The following is a 20,753-nucleotide window of genomic DNA, read 5'->3' as shown; positions in this document are numbered from 1 at the left end:
ACCTGTAACATTGTCAATGGCGAACGGAACATTATGCAGGAGGATGATATACTCTATTTCTCCTGCATCCCCGCCATCCATGTCAGTAGCGGACACTGTTGTTATTGTCGTCATGGTAGCCACACTCTCGAGCACCGACACACTATACACAGCCTCCTCAAACACTGGAGGAAATTCATTGACATTCAATAAAAATATAATCACCCGTGCCTCCGTAACTAGAAATGGTGAGCCCCCATCAGTAGCCAGTACAATGACTTCCAGTATACTGGGGTCAGTCTCGTAGTCAAATGTTTCCAAGGTGAATAGTGTCCCGTTTTGGTTGATGAAAAATTGCGATGTATTGGCAGGATGTACGCTGTACTGTATTTGTGCGTTAATGCCTTCATCTGAGTCCGTGGCTTGGAGGGTGGTCAACGATGTACCTCCAGAAGAGTTCTCTGGTAGAGTCACTTGAATAACGTCCATTATAAACTGCGGCCTGTGGTCGTTAATGTCCCCTACTGAGATGTCGACAATGGTTGTCGTGGAGAGAGGAGGACTCCCCCTGTCTTGCGCTGATACCTCCAAGGTATATTGTGATGTCATCTCTCTATCCAGTACACGTGACACTCGTATCTGGCCAGTTGTAGAAATATTAAAATCCCCATCAGGATCACCTGAGACGATATCATAATTCACATGACCATTAGAGCCAATATCTTGGTCCACAGCAAACACAGTACCAACTGTACTTCCGAGTGAAACATGTTCCTTGATGGAGAATACATATTGAGAAGAATTGAACACTGGAGAAAAGTCGTTTACATCTTCCACTTGAATATTGACAATTGCAGTGTCGTTTTGAAGACGGTTGTTGGGATTTCGAGCAACAATCGTTACCAAGTAACTATCTCGAGTCTCTCTGTCCAGGCGTCCAATCAGAACAAGTTGTGCTGTGTTGATGTTGACAATATTGAAGGCAAATTGATTGAGAGGATCACCTGACTCGATGACAAACTGCACAGCTGCATTAGACCCTTCGTCCTCATCTCTCACCACCAACAGTCCGGCTAGTATGTTCACTCCAATGGATGCATTCTCAGAAATACTAACAGAGAAACTGTTCAGTTCAAAAATGGGTCTATTATCATTAACATCTCCGACAGTAATGTTCAGCTGCAACAAATCAGTAAACTGTCCATCATAAACTTGAAGTTCCAGGTTATGTGAACTGTTTTTTTCAAAGTCAAGGGGAGATATTAAAATTACATTTCCAGAAAGAGATTCAATTCTAAACAAAATTTCATCACCAGATATCAGACTGTAGGCTAGTTCCGCGTTTGCATCGTTATCTGTTGCCATAGCAGTGTAGATTACCGTGTTGATAGGGGTATCTTCAGTCCATTCGATGGACACAAAATTGGGATTGAAAATGGGTGGATTATCATTTACATTCCTAACCGACACAACGACAAACGCTGTGCCAGTACGAGCAGGTTCTCCCATGTCTCGTGCTATCACCATTAAACTGTAAGACTCCACTCTCTCAAAATCCAAACTACCAACAACTGAAACACTACCGTTGCTACTATCGATAGCGAATACATTCTCTAGATTTCCAGCACTGATTGCATACCTCAACTGAGCGTTGGTACCAGCATCCTCGTCGCTAGCTGTCACTATAGTTACCAGAGTGTTGAGCGGAGTGTTCTCATCCACATTCTCTGTGTACAGTGGTTGTTGAAACACGGGTGAGACATCATTGACATCCAGTACCACAACAAGGAAAGATAGCTCCACTGTGTTAAGTCCGTCCGAGGCTGTGAGGGTGAGGAGGTAGGAGCTTCTAGTCTCTCTATCCAGACCACGCCCTAATGTCACCAGACCACTGCTAGCAGAGATATTGAACATAGAGGAAGAGTCCAATAGGAAGTAAGTAATTTCAGAATTAGCATCTTCATCGAATACGGTTGGTTGATAAACATCTGTTCCAACAATTGCATTCTCCAACACGTTAACTTGAGCGGGGGGGTTTTGAAATACGGGGCTGTTGTCGTTTATTTCCTCCACAACGAGGGTGATAATTACAGGGGCACTGAGATCTTCCCCATCAGATAAGACCAGGGTAATATTTCTGCCCCCAGGGGTCGGCTCACTTGCGAGATTATTGTAAAATAGTCCAGCTAGAAAAAATTCAAAATTCTCAACAGTTGGTGATGATAGGATGAATGTAAACGATAGTCTACTGCCGGCTTGTGATGTGGTTACATTGACTCCACCCACTTGACTGAATATGACCTCCTGCAGAGAATCTTGGGCATTGTCGATGGTTACGGTAGCGAAGGCCAGTAGTAGATTATCTGGATCAGATACACTCACACTTGTAAGCAAAGCCACTGGAGGTCCACCCTCTGTGAATGGGGTATTAGTGAGGTCGAAAACGATGAGAGGAGGATCGTTGATACTCTGCACATTGATTCTAGAGACGGCCGGCAAACTCAACGCTTCTCCGTCGCTTGTTACTATAGTTACTACACGGATTCCAGGGGTGGGTTCAGGTCCGAGATGTTGATAAACCATAGTGAGCAGAATAACCTGAAATTCCTCAACTGTTGCAGGTCCCGTTAGGATGAGCTGATTAGTAGAGGTGTTGAAGAGTGCATTGATGTTGCTAGAACTTGATACACTCAACAATTCTTGGCCGCCATCGAGTGCAGCTTGTAAGTGAGCACTCACGAATATCAAGGTGTCAGAGTCGCTATCAGTGAGGGTGGCTTGGTTGGACACAATGGGTATAGAAGTATCTCCCTCGGTGAGAACTGCAAAGAAGTCTGTCCCTTCTTCTGGTCCGTTGAGATCTATAAACGGAGGATCATTAACAGCAGAGAATGTGATAAATGCCATGGCTACTGCACTCGTTTGGAAGCCATCGCTGACAGAATATACGACAACCTTTCCTCCCTGTAGTTGGTCCATCTCCTCGCTGTCCACCAGCGTGTTGAGGTAAGCCACACTAGTTAGGAAATCCTCAAAGTCTTCAATGGCTGCCGGCCCGCTCACCAAAAGTGTACCGCTTAGAACTTCAATTGTGAGGTTACTGCCCTCTGCTGAAAACAAGAATCGATCAACTATAGGCTCAAAATTAATTATAGTTATATTCACAAACGAGATTTGCTCTGAATCAGAATCTGACAGGACAAAATTCATTGGAAATAACAGAAGATTGGCGTCGGTTTCGAAATAGGTAAGGGTAACGTCCCTAACAGTACCCCCCAGGAAGAGAGAGGGGGGGTCGTTCACAAGCTGTATTCGAACACTGGTTACAGCTGGATTACTGGTTAGGTTGCCATCAGTAACTGTAAACTCCACCAATCGAGGAGTCTGAGTATCGCTTGGTTCTCCTGCTCTGTTCTCGTAAGTAACTGTTTGCAAGATCAACTCGAACTCCGATATAGAGGCGGGGCCTATGAGTGAGAGGATGTGGCCGGTTGCTTCCACAGTGACAGATCCGAATGAGATGGAGCTGATTACCTCTTGCGTACCATCCAGAGGGTTAGTGAGGTTAACTAAAACTGCCTCTATCACATCACCGTCTAAGTCGGTTAACATTGCATCTCCAGCTACTAAAAATACAAACGATCCGCCCTCCACAAAAGTTGTCTGATAGCCCACACCATCCATAGCAACACTCAGATCCAACACCGGGGGATTATCATTGATTGTTACCACAGAAACGGAGATCACCCCAACATTGCTGGTAAAAACACCATCGGATACTTGCAGGCTAATTTGCCTGAGGCCGTTCAGTGGTTCTCCTGCCGTGCTGCCAAATTGCAGTCGTGACATGACGCTGGTATACACTTGTGGGGTGGCTGGGCCAGTGATATTGATAAGATTTGCAGAGGCAGTGAGAACAAGACCTTGGCTTTCACTGAACCCACGATCCAGCTGTATGAAGTCCGAGGGGGGAGGGACCCCATTGGACCCGAGGGTAAGCATCACCACGGCATTCTGCAGGGATGAAGTGTCTGGGTCAATGATAGAGATACTCCCTGCGATATTTATCGGAGCGGACTCTTCAATATATTGGAATTGGCTCTGAGTGAAGGTGACAAGAGGCTGGACATCATTAACGTCCGTTAAGATCACTTGCACGGTGACAGCTGACGTAAGAGGAGGTGTGCCAGCATCTGTGGCTATCAGCGTTAACTCAATAAGGGGAGTGGCTTCAAAATCCAGCTCCCCGGAAACTTGAAGTTCTCCTGTTTCCATTACTACTGATACAAAATCGGAGGATGGCAGAAGCGAGTATGATACTTGTGCATTTGTTCCGACATCATTATCTCGAGCGGCTATTGTACCGATGCTAAATCCTGTTTCCATAGCTTCAGATATCGTAAATTGAAATAATTCCCTGTCAAAACTTGGTACTACATCATTTGAATCCAACACACTGATTTGGACAATAGTGGTAGCAGTAAATACAGTTGAAAAAGGATTACTTGCAATCACTGTAAGTGTGTAGCTGTCAATGGACTCTCTGTCCAATCCTGGATCCATGACAGTTATATCTCCAGTATTGGAATCGAGTTGGAATGGAATTGGAACCTGACCTGACAGACTGTATAGTATGGCAGCATTTTCGTTGCCGTCCCGATCGCTTGCATTCACACTCAATAAAACACTCCCAATTGTAGCGTTCTCAGATACGGAGATTTGGTACAGCTGTTGGTCAAAGACGGGTGGGTTGTCGTCAACATCTGTGACTAGCACTGCTACGCCCACTGTGCTGTTGAGAGGGGGTTCTCCCCTGTCTTGTGCCATCACTGATAGAGCAAAGTTCTGCGATAATTCAAAGTCTAGCTCCTGTAGTGTGAAGATTGCTCCACTCACGGGGTTGATTGTAAACAAAGGGCTATCTTCCCTCAGGCTGTAAACAACTACTGCATTATCTGAGCTGTCACGGTCCGTTGCACTCACTCTAATTACCTCGCTGCCGGCTGGCAACCCCTCGGATATGATTGCTATGTAATCACTCTGACTGAACTCAGGACTATTATCATTGATATCTTCAATTGTAAACAATACAGTCGCTGTAGCAGAGAGGGGAGGGGTGCCTGAGTCCGTTGCTATAACGATTCGTTCGTATGATTGTACTTCTTCAAAATCTAACATCTCATTCAATATCAAATTTCCAGAAATATTTTCAATTACAAATACCCCCTGCGTCTGTATGGCGTACATAATAGCAGCGTTGCCCCCCACGTCCGAGTCAATAGCAGACACCTGCAACACTGTCGACCCCACTGCCATATTCTCAACTAGCGATACTGAATATAATGGCTGGCTGAATTGTGGTCGTTCGTTTGTGTCCGTCACTTGGATAACTAAAACTGCCGAGTTTGAAAGAGGTGGTGTGCCGTTGTCAGTGGCAATCATAGTCAATGTGTAGTTCTGCAAGGCTAGGGGGGCAGTAGTATTGATATCGCCAGTCTGGGGGTCTATTGAAAATTGAGAGCGCGAGGGGTTGCCGAGAGAGTAGGTGATACGTTGGTTAATTCCTGAGTCAGCATCAGCTGCTTGTGCCGTAAAAACGAATGCTCCAATAGGTTCTGTCTCGGCAATTACGGTAGTGTACGTTGCCATGGAGAACTGAGGAGTGTTGTCATTAATGTCTAGTACAGATATCCTCACTTCCGCACTGCCAGTAAGTGAAGAAGTCCCCCCATCTCTCGCTGTTACCGTGATAATATGAACTTGCATTAATTCAAAGTCCAAGCTCTGTGCGAGTGTAATAACCCCTGTCTGGGGATCGATAGCAAATTCTCCAGAACCCCCCTGAATTCCATAAGCCACCACCTCTCCAGCAGAGCCAATGTCTCCATCAGTAGCATTTACTTGTCCTATTTCTATACCAACAGTCGCTGATTCGAGAGCTTGGAACTCGAAAATTTCATTTGCAAATACGGGTACAACGTCGTTGACATCCAGCACCACCACAGTGACTGTTGCCGTAGCGCTGATACCCGGGAGGTTGCCGGCAAATACTTGAAACGTATGCATGTCGATAGTTTCTCGATCTATAGCTGAAGCCACTGAAATGAGGCCGCTTTGAGCATCAATCGAGAAAGGAACGTTCTCTTCAAGTGAATAAGTGATTGGATTGCTCTGTATAGTATCCGGGTCCTGTGCTGTTACCGTTAGTATGGGGGTTCCAGTGTTAGAATTCTCAAAAACTCCCCCAGAGAAGCTGTCAGGTGTGAAGACAACGGGTAGGTCGTCAGCATCGATAATATTGACGAGGAGGGAGGTGGAGCCTGACAGAGGAGGTGTCCCCATGTCTGTGGCTACAATCGTTAGAGTGTGGAATTGTTGTGATTCAAAGTCCACAGTGCTGGCCAGTAACACACCCCCTGTTGTAGCGTTGACGGAGAAGAAAGGGGAGGGTGGGACCAACGAGTATGACACCATAGCGTTAGAGCCTTGGTCATTGTCAGTGGCTAGAGCTGTAAAAAATACAAGCCCTGTATTGGCACTTTCCCTTACGCTTGTAGTATACTCTGGGAGCTCGAACATTGGAGGGTTGTCATTAACGTCTGTGATTGTTATAGAGACGTTGGTAATTGAGAATAGACTAGTGGGTGTGTCTCCATCTGCCACGCCCACCTGTAACAGGTAGCTATCCATCGTCTCTCTGTCCAATTCGTTGGCGAGGGACAGTCGCAACAGCCCTGATTGGGGGTCTAGATCAAATATTCCTGCAGAATCCTCCTCATTAATTAAGACAAACCCACTCACGTTTGCATTAGGGCCGATGTCATTGTCCGTGGCAGTGAGCGTGCCTAGTATAGCATTGTCAGGAGCTCCTTCAGATATTGTGAATTGATATGGCAATCCAGTGAATTGGGGAGGATGATCGTTTACGTCCGATACTTGCACAATCACTCTAGCTGTAGCAGACAGACTAGCTCCAGTGAAGTCCTGGCTAGTTGCTGAGATTATGAGTACATGTTGAGCGACTACCTCTCTATCCAATGATTGCACGACAGACAGAAGTCCAGTAGAGCTGATTCTAAACTGTGCCGTTCCCTCGACAATAGCGTAGATGAGAGGATTGTTAGGACCACTGTCAATATCTGTGGCATTGAACTGCAGCAAAGCCGAGAATAATTGCTCTTCGAGTACTGCAACGATGTACTCAGGCCGTGAGAACATTGGAGGCGAATCATCTACATCCAGAATGGTGATTAAAGCAAGAGCCATGGCGGACAAAGAAGGTTCTCCTCTGTCCATTGCAAATATGGTTACCTCAATAATGCTACCTAGAGTCTCAAAGTCAAGTTCAGCCATTGTTGATAACTCTCCAGTTTGAGGGTGTACGCTAAAGAGGGTGTGGTTTGTTGAATAAGACACAACTGCATTTGATTCAATGTCAGAGTCGATAGCCATGACGATTAGCACCGGGGTACCTATCTGTTGTCTCTCTTGCACACTACCTTCAAACACGTCCATTGTGAACACTGGTGGATTGTCATTACGGTCCAGTACGTTCACAGTTACTGATGCAGAACCGGAGAGAGCTGGTGTACCTCCGTCTATTGCCGTGACAATGAGTACATGCATTTCCATGGTCTCCCTGTCAAGTAGTTCAGCCACAGTAATCTCCCCATCTGCACTTATTGCGAACGCTTCATCAGAGGAAGTGTAACTGACAATCAATGCATTATTTCCAATGTCACGCAAGTCCCTGGCCAGTACGTTACCGACACTTGCATCTAGTGAGTTTTCTGGTACACTGAACGTATAAGATGGTAGCACAAAGAGAGGAGGGAAATCGTTAGCGTCTCTGACACGAACAATCACCAAGGCAACCCCTACTCGCTCGCCATCAGCTGCAGTAGCAGTAACTTGAAACTGATAGACATTCTGCAACTCTCTATCGAGCGTTGGGTTGCCGCTAGTAGTCAGCTGACCAGTGAGAGGGTGGAGGGCAAAGGGAGGAGTTGAAGCAGTAGAGGGTATAGAGTACGTGAGCGAACCCCCAGTCAGGGGGTCCTCGGCCAAAATTGTGAGAATTGATACCCCCTCTGGGGAATTTTCAACCACCTCCCCCTCGTACAGCGATTGGCTGAATTGAGGAAGGGTGGAGTCAAAGCTCAACACTTGAATGGACACTGACGCCGTCGAGGAGAGAGGGGGTGCTCCAGAATCCACGGCAACAGCGGTGAAATTATACAGGCCAGGAGCGAGATTGTCAGCAGTGACTATAGTCCCAGTGCTGCTGTTGAGCGAGAAGAAGCTACTGAGAGGGAGTAGACCGAAGGTCACATGACCATTTGATCCCTCATCACGGTCTGTCGCTGATAATTGGAAGAGACTAGCGCCCGTTGGTGCATTGTCTATAATTACAGCAGAGTAGACGGACTGTGAGAACAGGGGGTGGTTATCGTTGATGTCTGATAGTGTTACCATGACAATAGCGGTAGCGGAGAGAATTGGTTGGCCGCTATCTTGAACAGTAACTGTGAATTGGTAGCTGGAGATCTCCTCTTGATCAAGTATTAGGTTGGGAGATATGACTCCAGATTGAGGATTGACAATAAACGGAGTTGCTTGGTTGATGGAGTATAACAATTGTGAGTTATTTCCAATGTCTCCGTCCGTAGCGTGGACCACACCCACTGGAGTAGCCATGTCCAAATTCTCAGGAATGTCAAATATATACACACTCGCATTAAACATTGGAGTTTGATCGTTTTCATCCAATATTGTTACAACAACAGTTGCCTCATCGTTGAAGCTACTGAACGGACTCTCTGTTCTCGTTAGAATAACAGTCAGTGTGTACTCATCCGTAGCCTCTCTGTCCAGAGCTCCGCCCACTCTGATCTCACCACTTACACTATCAATATTGAACGGAGAATCGGTAGTTGAGAGCTGATACAGAAACTCATCTCCAACATCAGCGTCCATGGCTACTACAAACCCTAGGGCTGTATCAATACTAATGCCTTCAGTTATTGCAAATAAGTAGCTTGTTGGCATGAAAAGTGGTTGATTGTCGTCCACAAGAGCTATAGATATGGTAGCTATCGCAGGAGAGCTATCCAGTTGTCCATCGCTCACTGTTACTGTGGCAATTCTTGCCTCAGTAGCGTTTGGCTCGGCTGCCAAGTTAATATATGTTAACGAGAGTAAGAGCTCTTGGAATAATACTAGCGGAGATGGGGTGGGGAAGGAGAACACATACACAGCTGTTTGTTCCCCCCGCTCGGTGTCCACTATTAGGTCTGGTATGGAGGAGGTGGTGAGAGTCTCCAACTCTCTGTCCAGTAAGTTACCAAGTTCAACTCTCAGATAACTCAGAGTGGCACTATCAACATCGACAATCTGGGCCCTGCGAGTGTTGACAATCGATACGCCTGGACTGTTTTCAATGTATACCGGACTAAATTGTCCGCCAGTGTCCAGGAACAGTTGTGGTGGGTCATTAACACGTACAAACAACACACTGACCGTTGCTAGAGTGCTACTCTGTTGTCCATCGCTAACAGCAACAGTGATCTCCCTGGACTCTCCCTCCGGCTCATTAGCTGTATTCTGATACAGCACGCCACTCAGAATGTTCTGGTACTCGAATACAGAGGCCACTCCCCTCACTTCCAGTTGGCCAGTGGAGGCATCAAAGAAAGAGTTGAGAGTTGTTTGGGGAGCGATGAGAATCTCGCTGGTTCCATCTCTTGCAGATATGATTTGCACAGTCATCAAAATCAGCACGTTGCTATCTGTATCCAATATAGTTACATCAGGGGAGGAAAGTAAAATAGGAGCACCCCCTTCAGTGAAGCTTGTCACATGATCAACTCCTGATAGCGGCCCATTTAGATCAACGATTGGTGGATCATTCACAGTTACCACATCAACATCGGCTGTAGCCATGGCGCTCAGTTGTCCATCACTGGCACTGAACTCCACTTCTCGACTGCCAGGTGTTGGATTGGTAGCGTTGTTAAGATAGCGGATACTTCGAAGTAGCTCAGCATACTCTGATACAATCCCCTGACCTGATATCATTATTTCACCATTGGATGTTCGAGTAATTGTTAGGGAGGTGGGTAAATCCAATAAGATATACTCGCTATTATCCAAGGGGTTGATAATTGTGACAGTTGCTTCAGTGAGGAGAGGAGAGTCTGGGTCTGTGAGAGAGTAACCATTGGACGTCAACAATATGGGTGGGCGGTGCTCAGTGTATGTGGTGTTGAGATCTCCTCCAAAACTGAGCTGCAAGTTTGGTGGGTCATTCACGGGCACAATCTCAACCGAGACATAGCTACGCTGGCTGACAAGAGATCCATCATATGCAGTGACTTGCACAACTCGTTCCAGCGGCAGCTGAGGATTGTTCGTGTTACTATGGTATCGAAGGGTAGATAGGGCATCAGCAAAATCCTGAATGGAGGCAGGGCCCAGAAATTGCAAAGTGTGCCCTCCAGACGGTGGGAAAACGGCCACAATCCCATTGGATTGGGCAGTCAAGAACTCCAGTCCACCATCGAGTGGATTTGATAGTACTGCTACAATGTTGGAGAGTGTCTCTGCATCAGAGTCAGCATCAAGCAGCATGGCTTGCGGTGAGAGTAGCTGTCCGATAGTCGTGTCTTCAGTGAACACAGCAGTGGTATTCACTTCTGTTCCGGACAACAGGACAATAGGAGAATTGTCGTTGATTGTTACTATAGTGATGCTGATATTCGTCACGGCAATGTGTATACCATCAGAGACTGTGAACTGAGCGATCAGTGTGTGAGGTGATGGCTCGGACAAAGGGTTAGTATATTGAACACTTTGGAAGAAAGTGGCGCTTTGTGGTGTATCAATCGTTAACTGGATTCCATTCAAACTAAAGCCGAAGGTTGCACTCTCGTCTACAGTCAGCTGGGGGTCTTGCGTGAGCGCCCCCAACAGAGTAACAGATGCAGTTATCACCTCAGCTGTAACGTCTGGATCAAGTACTATCATATCTGGAGCAATCGTCACAGGGGATCCCTCCTCAGTGTACAGTGTCTGCGATGTCATGGTGATTATCTGGATGGGGTTGTCGTTAATATCAATGACGTTTACGATCACCATAGCAGTAGAACTGAGGAAAGGAGTCCCATTATCGGTAGCAGTCACTGAGAGATTGTATGCAGCCACTCTTTCAGCATCGAGGGGGGTAATTAAACACAGACCCCCTGAGGCTACGTCCAAACCAAACACTGCACTGCTCAGACTGTATGTAATGGCAGCATTAACCCCAACGTCTCTATCAGTTGCCATCAATATCAGTAATCCGCAGGTTAAAGGTTGATCTTCAGGTAAGGAGATTGTGTAGCTCGGCTGTGAGAAAGTGGGAGTTACATCATTAATGTCCGAGACTATAATCACCACGCCAACACTGGTGGATAATCCACCACCATCATTCGCAACCACGGTGAAGTTGTAGCCCGACATTGTCTCTCTGTCCAAAGCAACGGACACACTCACCACACCAGTGGTAGGGTGGACAATGAAGGGAACAGATTCCCGAATGGAGTATGTGATATCGGAATTTGAACCCTCATCCAGGTCAGATGCCGATACCATTCCAACTTCACTAACTGTACCCTCACTCACAGTGAACGAATAGCTGGTAGTGTCAAACATTGGAGGTTCATTTTCATCCAATATTCTAACCACCAGAGGCACGGTTGAACTTTGTGGTGGTGCTCCGTTGTCCATAGCAACCACTAAAAGCTCGTACAGTGACGTTTTTTCACGATCTAAACTCACGCGTGTAATAACCTCTCCAGTGGTTGGGTTTATTGCAAACACATTCTCGCCACTCACAAGGCGGAAATTGATTACAGCATTAGAGCCGTCGTCTTCATCTCTTGCTTCCACTGTCAAAACGTTTTGTGGAGCTGGTAAGTTTTCCAACACTTGTGCCGAGTAACTAGCCTCAAAGAATTGTGGACTGTTATCGTTAGTGTCCAATACCGCAACAGATACGCCCACAACACTCTGTAAGGGAATTTCCCCATTGTCTTGTGCAACTACAAAGAACTGTTGCAGTTGAATGGTTTCCCTATCAAGTGGAGCGGAGGTTACAATGATTCCACTTTGAGGGTCTATTTGGAAGTCGGTGGTTCCATTCAGTGAGTAGGTAACCATAGCATTGGAGCCTGCATCAGCATCAAAGGCCGTAACACTGAGCACAAACTGTCCAGCTGGTGCGTTCTCAATAACACTGCCGGAGTAGCTCCCTTGTTGAAACAGGGGGTGGTTATCGTTGACGTCTGATAGTGTGATCAATATTTGAGCTGTGGCGGAGAGCTGGGGGGAGCCCCTGTCCATTACTACAGCAATGAATGCATGCATGGTTGAGCTTTCCCGGTCCAGTGGGGAGAGGGTAGTTAGTTGTCCGGAGCTTTGGTTGACTGCAAAGAAAGTAGTTCCTTCTAGCGAGTACATTAACTCTGCATTAGAGCCAGTATCAAGGTCTGTGGCAGTTAGAGTTAGCACTGAGAATCCAACACTTGCAGACTCAGGAATGGTTACTGAGTACTGATCAGCTGTGAACCTCGGTCGCTGATCGTTAATATCATTGAGAGTTACAGTGACAATTGTAGTGTTGCTAATTGCAGGAGTTCCCCCATCTCTGGCAGTAATTGTTAGCATATATTGTGCCACAGATTCCCGATCCAATAGGTTGCTGTTGGCAACTGAAATGACGCCAGTATCATGGTTAATTTGGAATACAGAGTTTATATTTCCGCTATCAATTGTGTACTGTATCTCAGCATTACTTCCGACATCAGCGTCTGTTGCAGAGACCACACCCACAAACACACCACCTACTGAATGCTCATCAACACTGTACTCATAAGACACCTCCACAAATTGTGGTCCATTATCATTCACATCAGCCACAGCTACAAGAACAAAACTTGAAGGGTACACAGCGAGAGGGTTGTTTAGAGGGACAACGTTGATAGCCCTCACCATCAGCACAGGAGTAATGGCTGTCTCTTCTCTGTCTAATGGAACCACCAGACGAATTACTCCAGAGAGGGGATCGATTGAGAAGAACCCCTGTTCGTTACCAGATTCAATCGAGTAGATAACAGTTCCATGTTCGGAGAAATCGCCTCGGGCTGAATCGTCGTCTGTTGCTAGGACCGTGACTGCAGTGATGTTAGCAACGTTCTCGCGAGCTTGTACTTGGTAGAACAATTGCTGAAATATCGGTGCATTATCGTTAAGTAATTCAATTGTAACCATGGTTTGTTGTGAGAGGCTTGAGTCCACACCATCGTTAAGGGAGATATCGATTTCTCTAGTACCAGCGGTCGGCTCCTGGGAACTATGACGATATGTGAGTGAGGAGATGAGACTCTGATAGTTGGCCGCTGTGGAAGATTGCAAACTGAACGAGAACTGGTAGTGGATCTGAGAAAGTTGTGGGAGGATAGTTTGAGATACGGCCAGGGAGAGGTCATCACTCGGGTCTTGGTAGCCTAGCAACTCAGAACTCCCGTCCAAGGCGTTGAAGATGCTCACAAGTAGCGTGCTGAATGTGTTGTTGTCAGCATCTTGGATGGCAATAGGTTCGCTGCTCACTATAGCAACGGCTGGAGACTCTTCAATATACACCACTGCAAATGGTATTCCATTGTTTAGTACAAGTACAGGTGGATCGTTAACTTGTCGGACAGTTACTGTTGTCACAGCGACAGTTGAATTGACCTCTCCATCGCTCACAACAAATTCTATTCTTCTTATTCCTTCAGAAGGTTCTGCCTCGTTGTTATAATAACGGAGGCTTTGCAGAAGAGTAGCATACATGGCAGCTGTTGCAGCTCCCTGTATGATAATTTCCGTGGGGGACACGGTAATTAAAGGAGCACCCCCTGCATTACTGGTGATAGATAGACCCTCAGATTCATTGTCCAGAGTGGAGAATAGTCGGACAGTAGCCAGCTGGAGTGAGGGACTGTCAACATCTCTTAGAGTTAGTTCACTGCTGATAGCAATAGGAAGCGAGTCTTCAACGAAGTCCGTCTGGTAGTTTATCCCAGGGTGGGGTCCATTGAGGTCCAACACTGGGGGGTCGTTAAGAAGACTGAAGGAGACGAGGGTGACAGCTGAGCTTGTGCTCTCTAGATCAGACACGGTGAAGACAACCTCTCGAATGTTTGGACTTGGACTCTGCAAGATGTTGTTGTAGCGAACAGATCGTATAGCATTTGAGAATGAGGATATCGAAGCAGGCCCTAATACGGTGATTGTATGCTCAGTGGCTGATATCGTTAACTCAGTATTTGCACTATCAATGATAAACATTTCTCCATTTCCATCAGCAGGGTTCACAAGGGTCACTGTTGCATTCTGAAGCATATCGTTATCGCTATCAGATAACGTAAAGTTGGTTCCTGTAGTAATTACAGAACCTTGTCCTTCAACAAACTCCACTTGGTAGTCAGGATTGTTGCCAAGGTTTAGACGTGGAGGGTCGTTCACAAGAGTGAGCGTTACAGAGCTCACAGCTGGTGGGCTACTGAGTTCTCCATCGCTAAGGGTGATGCGTACAGTCCGAGTAGGCATGGCTTGTGGTTCGTCAGCAAGGTTGACATAGGTAAGGGCGGTCAGGAGTGACTCAGAGAATGAAAACTCTAATGGTGTACGGGAAGAGATGGTGAGAGTGTGATTAAACGCTCCACTGCTCTGCACTGCGAGGTGGTCAGGTATGGAGGTGAATATTAGCCTCTCTAGGAAGCCATCTTGAGCATTCAAGAGTTCCACTGTCAGTGATACAATGCCCTCTGCATTGCTATCGGCATCGCTAATGGCAACGTCTCCAGTGAGGGCTACAGGTGCTCCACCCTCCACAAATACAGCGTTGAAACCAGTGCCAGGTGAGCTTGTATCCAGATCAATGGTCGGTGAATTGTCGTTTATCAATTCGAATCGTATTTCAATTTGGAGAGAGGTGGTAAAAATGCCATCAAACACTTGCAGCTGTACCAGTCTTGATGGAAGGTCTGGTTCCAAATCATTGTTTCTAAAGGCGAGAGCACGTAGAATTTGAGTTGCTTCATCATCAGAAAATACTCCAGTCACATCCAGCAGCCGTCCATTGTCTTGTGAGCTCGTGGTTACAGAGGGGGGCAGAGAGCCTTCAAAGAAGAGAGACCCAACATTCCCAATACTGAGTCCTGGGGCAGAGAGGGACAATGTGAGTTGGCGTAGCCCAAGTGTGTCCTCATCCGTGACTATCACTCGAGGCATTACGACCAAAAAATCCATTCCTTCAGTGAATAATAGTATTGTAGAGACATTATCCACTCGAGGCTGGTGGTCATTCTCATCAATAATCTGCACCATAACAATAGCACTGCTTGAGAGGGGGGGAATTCCAGCGTCCATGGCTACTATCACCAGCTCGTACTCACTCCTCACTTCAAAATCGATCTCTCCCGCCACTTGCAGCTGTCCAGTCTGAGCATCTATTGAGAAAGCTCTCCCCAAATTTCCATCAGCAATGGAGTATAATATTTCAGAATTTGGTCCTATTCCATCGGCATCTGTGACAGTTAGAGGGGGTGAGGTTACAATATTGACCCCTAAGGGTTGATTCTCTGATATTGAGGCCGTGTAGGGGACGGTCACTGAGAATTGAGGGGGAGAGTCGTTTACGTCCATTATCATCACTCGAACATCAGCACTGGACGAAAGTGGTGGAACTCCTTCATCTGTTGCCACGATAACAAGGTTGTACATATCTTGTTGCTCTCTATCAGTAGTTCCTGCTGTGACCAGCTCTCCATCCACCGTTATTTCAAATAAGCCACGCTGATTTCCTATTGTGATAGCATAGCGAATAACACCACTTGTCCCTCCATCTCCATCAGTGGCCCTGGTAGCTCCGATAATAACCCCTGACCCCTGGTTTTCGAGCAGAGAGAAACTGTACTCACTCAGAGAGAACATTGGTGCTTCTTCGTTAGTGTCAACGACTACGATCGTTAGGGTGACAAAGGTCATTAGGGGGAGGGTGCTCTCCGAGTTGCTAGCCACTAGCGTAAGGATGTGCTGAGATTGTTCCTCAAAGTCTAAACGTGCCAGCAAACGAACAATTCCAGTGTCTATTTCAATCGCAAATATTTCACTATTGGCCAAAATGGAAAATGTAATCAAACTATTTGTTCCACTGTCAAGGTCTGTAGCAAAGACTTGTGCAATCGAGGTCCCTATGGAAACATCCTCGTCAACGGCAGCTGTGTACAATAGGTTTGTGAAGACTGGAGCGTTGTCGTTTACATCCTCCACAATGAGCGTCAAATTAGCTCTAGCGGAGAGGTTTGGATCACCAAGGTCGGTTGCTACCACAATAACGGTGTGCCGTACATCTGTCTCGTAATCCAGGGATTGCAGTAGACGCACCACTCCAGTGCTTGCATTGATGAAAAATTGAGAGCCTTGCTCGAACAGTGAATAAATTATCTGACCATTTCTTCCCGAGTCAGCGTCAGTTGCAGAGAGTGCGGTTAAAATGGTGTCAATGGGAGCGTCCTCGCGGAGACTAGTGGTGATAACGCTGTCTATAAACATAGGGGGATTGTCGTTTATATCCGTTACAAGAATAAACACGGTAGCTGAACTTGATAGTGATGGTTCTCCATCATCTGTTGCTATAACCACAAATTCATATGAGGATAGAACCTCGAAATCTAGCTCGGTTTGAGTGATGATATTTCCTGAGCCATCGACAATAAATGCATCAGTACCAGCGAGGGAGTAGGCAATCACTGAGTCAATGTCCCTATCTGTAGCATTAGTATGCAGCACTGTTGAGCTGAGGGAAATGTCTTCTGATATAGTTACGGAATATTGAGGTGATGAGAAAATTGGTTGCTCGTCGTTAACATTTAGTACATTCACTCTGATAGTGGTAGTGGCAGGGAGGGTGTTGCCATCGGTAACTCGTACTGTGAGGGTGTGAATCTGAGTGGTTTCAAAATCTAATCTTGCAGCGACAGTTAGTTGTCCAGTATTTGGCTGGAGAATGAAGATACTCTCCTCATTTCCATTTGTGATATTATACGTGAGGACGTCGGAATCTACATCAGTTGCCGTTACTGTAAACACAGATTGTCCAATTGCTGCTGTTTCTGATATATTAGTTAAGTATTCAGAGAATTCAAAGATTGGACTAACATCATCGATGTTGCCAATAGTAACTCGTACTGTAGTTGTTCCTGTGAGAGGCTGTGCTCCACTGTCCATCGCTAGTATCGTCAGCTCATACCTAGTTTCGGTTTCATAATCGAACGATCGAGAGGTTATCAGCTCGCCTGAGATAGCATCTAGTTGAAAATCGCTAGTACTTGTTACTCCAGGGGCAATAGAATACGTAACCATAGCATTGGGAGGAGTGTCTGGGTCGGTTGCTAGAACTGTCACCAGTAAAGTGCCTGAGGGAGCATTTTCAATCACAAAAGCATCATAAAGTTCTTGTTCAAACACAGGTTGTTCATCGTTAACGTCAGTCACCAGGACAATCACAGAAACAGAAGCTGATTGGTCGGAAATAGGAGTCCCCACATCAAAGACACTCACAGTAAATGTGTGTGCTTCTTCAGTCTCCCTATCGAGGTTTGAACTCAGCGAGACTATCCCATTGGTCGGATTAATTGAAAATATTTGTCTTTCGTTTCCTTTTGTGATCAAATATTCTATTGGTCTGTTGAGAGTGCGTCTATCCATGGCAACAATCGTTATAAGGGTCGCCCCTGTAATAAAATTCTCAGGAATTTCTGCGACAAATCTTTGTTCAGAAAAGGACAGGCATTGTTGATTGCATGATTGGCAGGTGGCGTTTGTATCGGAGTACGCCTCCACAGGGCAGTTGGGGGCACAGGAGTTTCCGTCTAGCACATTGCGACATGTCTGAAGTGGAGAGAGGGGGAAAAGGTGATGAAAAGAACACATAAATTTATTGTAGAACATTGATGCCACCATTTGAAAGGTACTTTTTAAGCTGGCAGAAAATAAAAAAAAATCGTTGCAATTTGATCAACGAAGTTTAAGCTAAAAGAATCCCCGAACCATTGATTAAACCAAAGATAATTATGTGATTACGGAGGGAGGGTAGTTGAATATCTTCCAACGCCCATAACTTTAGTACCGTTGATCTAATTTCAAAATTTTTATGATTTTCTGAAAGCTTAGAAAGAGACCTTTCAAATGATATATTTCAATCCAAAATTTCGTCGGGGCCTTAATTTGTCATTTTTCAGCCTTGGACCATGGGCTATTATTCATGGTATGGCTAAATGGGCAAAAACTTTTATATCTCAAATAAGAACTTTGATGATACCATTTGAAAGGTATCTTTCCAAGCATTCAGAAAATAAAAAAAAATTTTCAATTGGATCAACGGAATTCAAGTTATGGCAGCTGAAAGAACCAATCGTTACGGAGGGGGGGAAGGTAGTTGAACATCTTTAAACGGCCATAATTTTAATCCAGTTGATCCAATATAAAAAATTTTACAATTTTTAGAAATAAATCTTTCAAATAATTTTGTCGGGGCCTTAATTAATTTTGTCATTTTTCAGCCCTGAACAAGAGTTAACGGGGCCGGCTATAACTTAATTTTGGATAATAAGCCTATTCAAGTAGTAGCTCTTTTGTAAAGCTACAATTTAGTGTTGACTGATAACACGACTAAGTTTATAACTGTTTTGTTATACTTACCAGGCATTCAGCGTTGGAGGGTCCAATACATTCTGTACACTCCTGATGACAGGGTTGACAACCTTCATCGCCCTCAAGGCCAAAATGATTCTCAGCACATGATGAACAGTCGCGTCCAATCACATTAGACTTGCATTCACACTGTCCAGTGTCTTGATCACATGACATGCTCTCGTCTATCGTTCCTCTCGTATCACAGTTACAATCATGACAACCGTCAATATTTGAAGATGTTAGGTTGAATGTACCATCAATACATTGGTCGCATCTTCTACCAGTAACAAAAGCCTTACACAAACATTGGCCAGAATCAGTCCCATCTATATTGTCTCTCCTCCCACAGTCACCAACGTCCGTTATTCCAATCATGTGACAATCACATGCTGTGCATGTATTTGGGTCGCTGAAGCTAACCCCTGACAAGTGGTAATGAAAGTCTATACAGAATTCGCATTGGGAACCATGAGTGTTGTCCTGGCAATTATCACACACTCCATTGTCGGCAGTGCTGTTGTAGGAGCAGGAAAGGGAGTGGTTGTTACAGTCACAGCGTTCACATTGATTGGAGGAAGAGGGAGTACCCGCGGCCCACGGTTTATCGTTGTACAGTGGCAGACATTGTTTGCAATTCTCCCCGGCCGTGTTATGGCTACAGGCACACACTGCATCGACGCAGCTCTCAGAATGGCCGTTACAAACGCATTCTTGGCCGTACACTTGTACTTCATTGATGGCAAAATATTTCTCTAAAACAGAGTCGGAATTCCAGTTAATTAGCTCCAATCGAATATGAGTAGCTTGTGAGAATTCATGCAAGTCTATATTGAGGCGATAATCAGTCGCTGTTGCCCCAGGGCGGTTAGATCCATCGAGGACGCGGAACAGAACCAGCTGATTAGGGAGAGGCCTGGAGGCAGTTGTGATGCAGTTGACGTCTGTGGTGTGTGAGAGGAGGCCATTGTCCGGGAGACTAAACCTTGAGCAGTTCGATGAGTAATATTGACGAGGTTCAAAGTTCACACCATTAGTGGAGTAGTAAAGCACCATGGATTCAGGTAAGAGTGAGCGAAATGTTACACCGACAACAACAGCTGTTCGTAGTCCCCCCAATGAGATGGTTATATTAACAGGGGCCTCCCCAATAGCACTCTCCCACCAAGTGTCCTGATCTCCATCATTTATTCTCGTAGGGTCATGTGATTCAGTGTTGAGACGAGGGATTCTTGATGTTCCTGTCGGGTCCTCACATTGTTGCTCGAGGGGTGTAGGATGTGAGGGGGGGCAGCGGCACTCTGGCTGAGTGTGGAGGGTGGGCGGTGCTAGGGCCAGGTCGGCTATGAGGTTGTCTGATAGCGTTGAGTTGAAGTAGAACAGTGAGTGCATTTCACCTGTAAGAGGAAAAAACATGCAAGATGATATTAATATCAGAGAGCATGCGCAGCCTTTGGTTTTGAAACGATGAGCTAAATTGACAATAGATATGGGTTTTAATTATTAGGTTTTGCCACAATAAATATGAGTTTAGGTTTTGCCTACCTTGAAATCGAGTGATGCTTCCCAGTCTTCTTCCGATCACCACTGTTCCTGGTCCATCCTCCAGTACTCTTAACAGAGGCATTCTCGCTCTGTGCAGTCTACCGTCGAGGTACAATGCTACACTGTCCTCGTATACAGAGATGGCAATATGGTGTAGTCCATCTGTGACACTGACATCTTGTAGTACCAAGCTACGCGATCCCTCGTCAAGGCCCTCAGGGCGATACTCAAAGGTGGCTGTACGCTCCAAAGAGTTCAGAAACAGTGCATAGAATGTTGTTAGACCAGTAGTTGTCGTCTTTGCAAATATATATCTGCAGAGAAAAAATATATTATCTGCTGTGACCAATCTCCAAATTAATAGTAGCTGGGTAGCTATCTCCTCCCATAAATTTACCACATTCCATAACTGCATTAACAGTTTACTACAGTGCACTACTATAGTAGCATAG

General features: G+C 45.7%; 1 protein-coding gene across 1 annotated transcript in view; it reads right to left on the bottom strand.

Moving 5' to 3' along the window:
• The window catches only part of LOC135349606 (uncharacterized), a 46,872-nt gene that overhangs the window by 25,391 nt on the left and 728 nt on the right, over positions 1 to 20,753 (bottom strand). Inside the window, exons 3-5 of the mRNA XM_064548147.1 lie at positions 20,302 to 20,615; positions 18,766 to 20,153; positions 3 to 17,955 (exon numbers count right to left, since the gene is read on the bottom strand). Coding sequence (XP_064404217.1) covers positions 3 to 17,955; positions 18,766 to 20,153; positions 20,302 to 20,615 — 19,655 coding nt within the window. The remainder of the gene's footprint in view (positions 1 to 2; positions 17,956 to 18,765; positions 20,154 to 20,301; positions 20,616 to 20,753) is intronic.

This window comes from Halichondria panicea, chromosome 16 (assembly GCF_963675165.1).
Source record: "Halichondria panicea chromosome 16, odHalPani1.1, whole genome shotgun sequence".
Classification (NCBI taxonomy): Eukaryota; Metazoa; Porifera; class Demospongiae; order Suberitida; family Halichondriidae; genus Halichondria; species Halichondria panicea.
The sequence above is the reverse complement of the archived record's forward strand: the minus strand, read 5'-3'. Positions and strand labels throughout refer to the sequence as shown.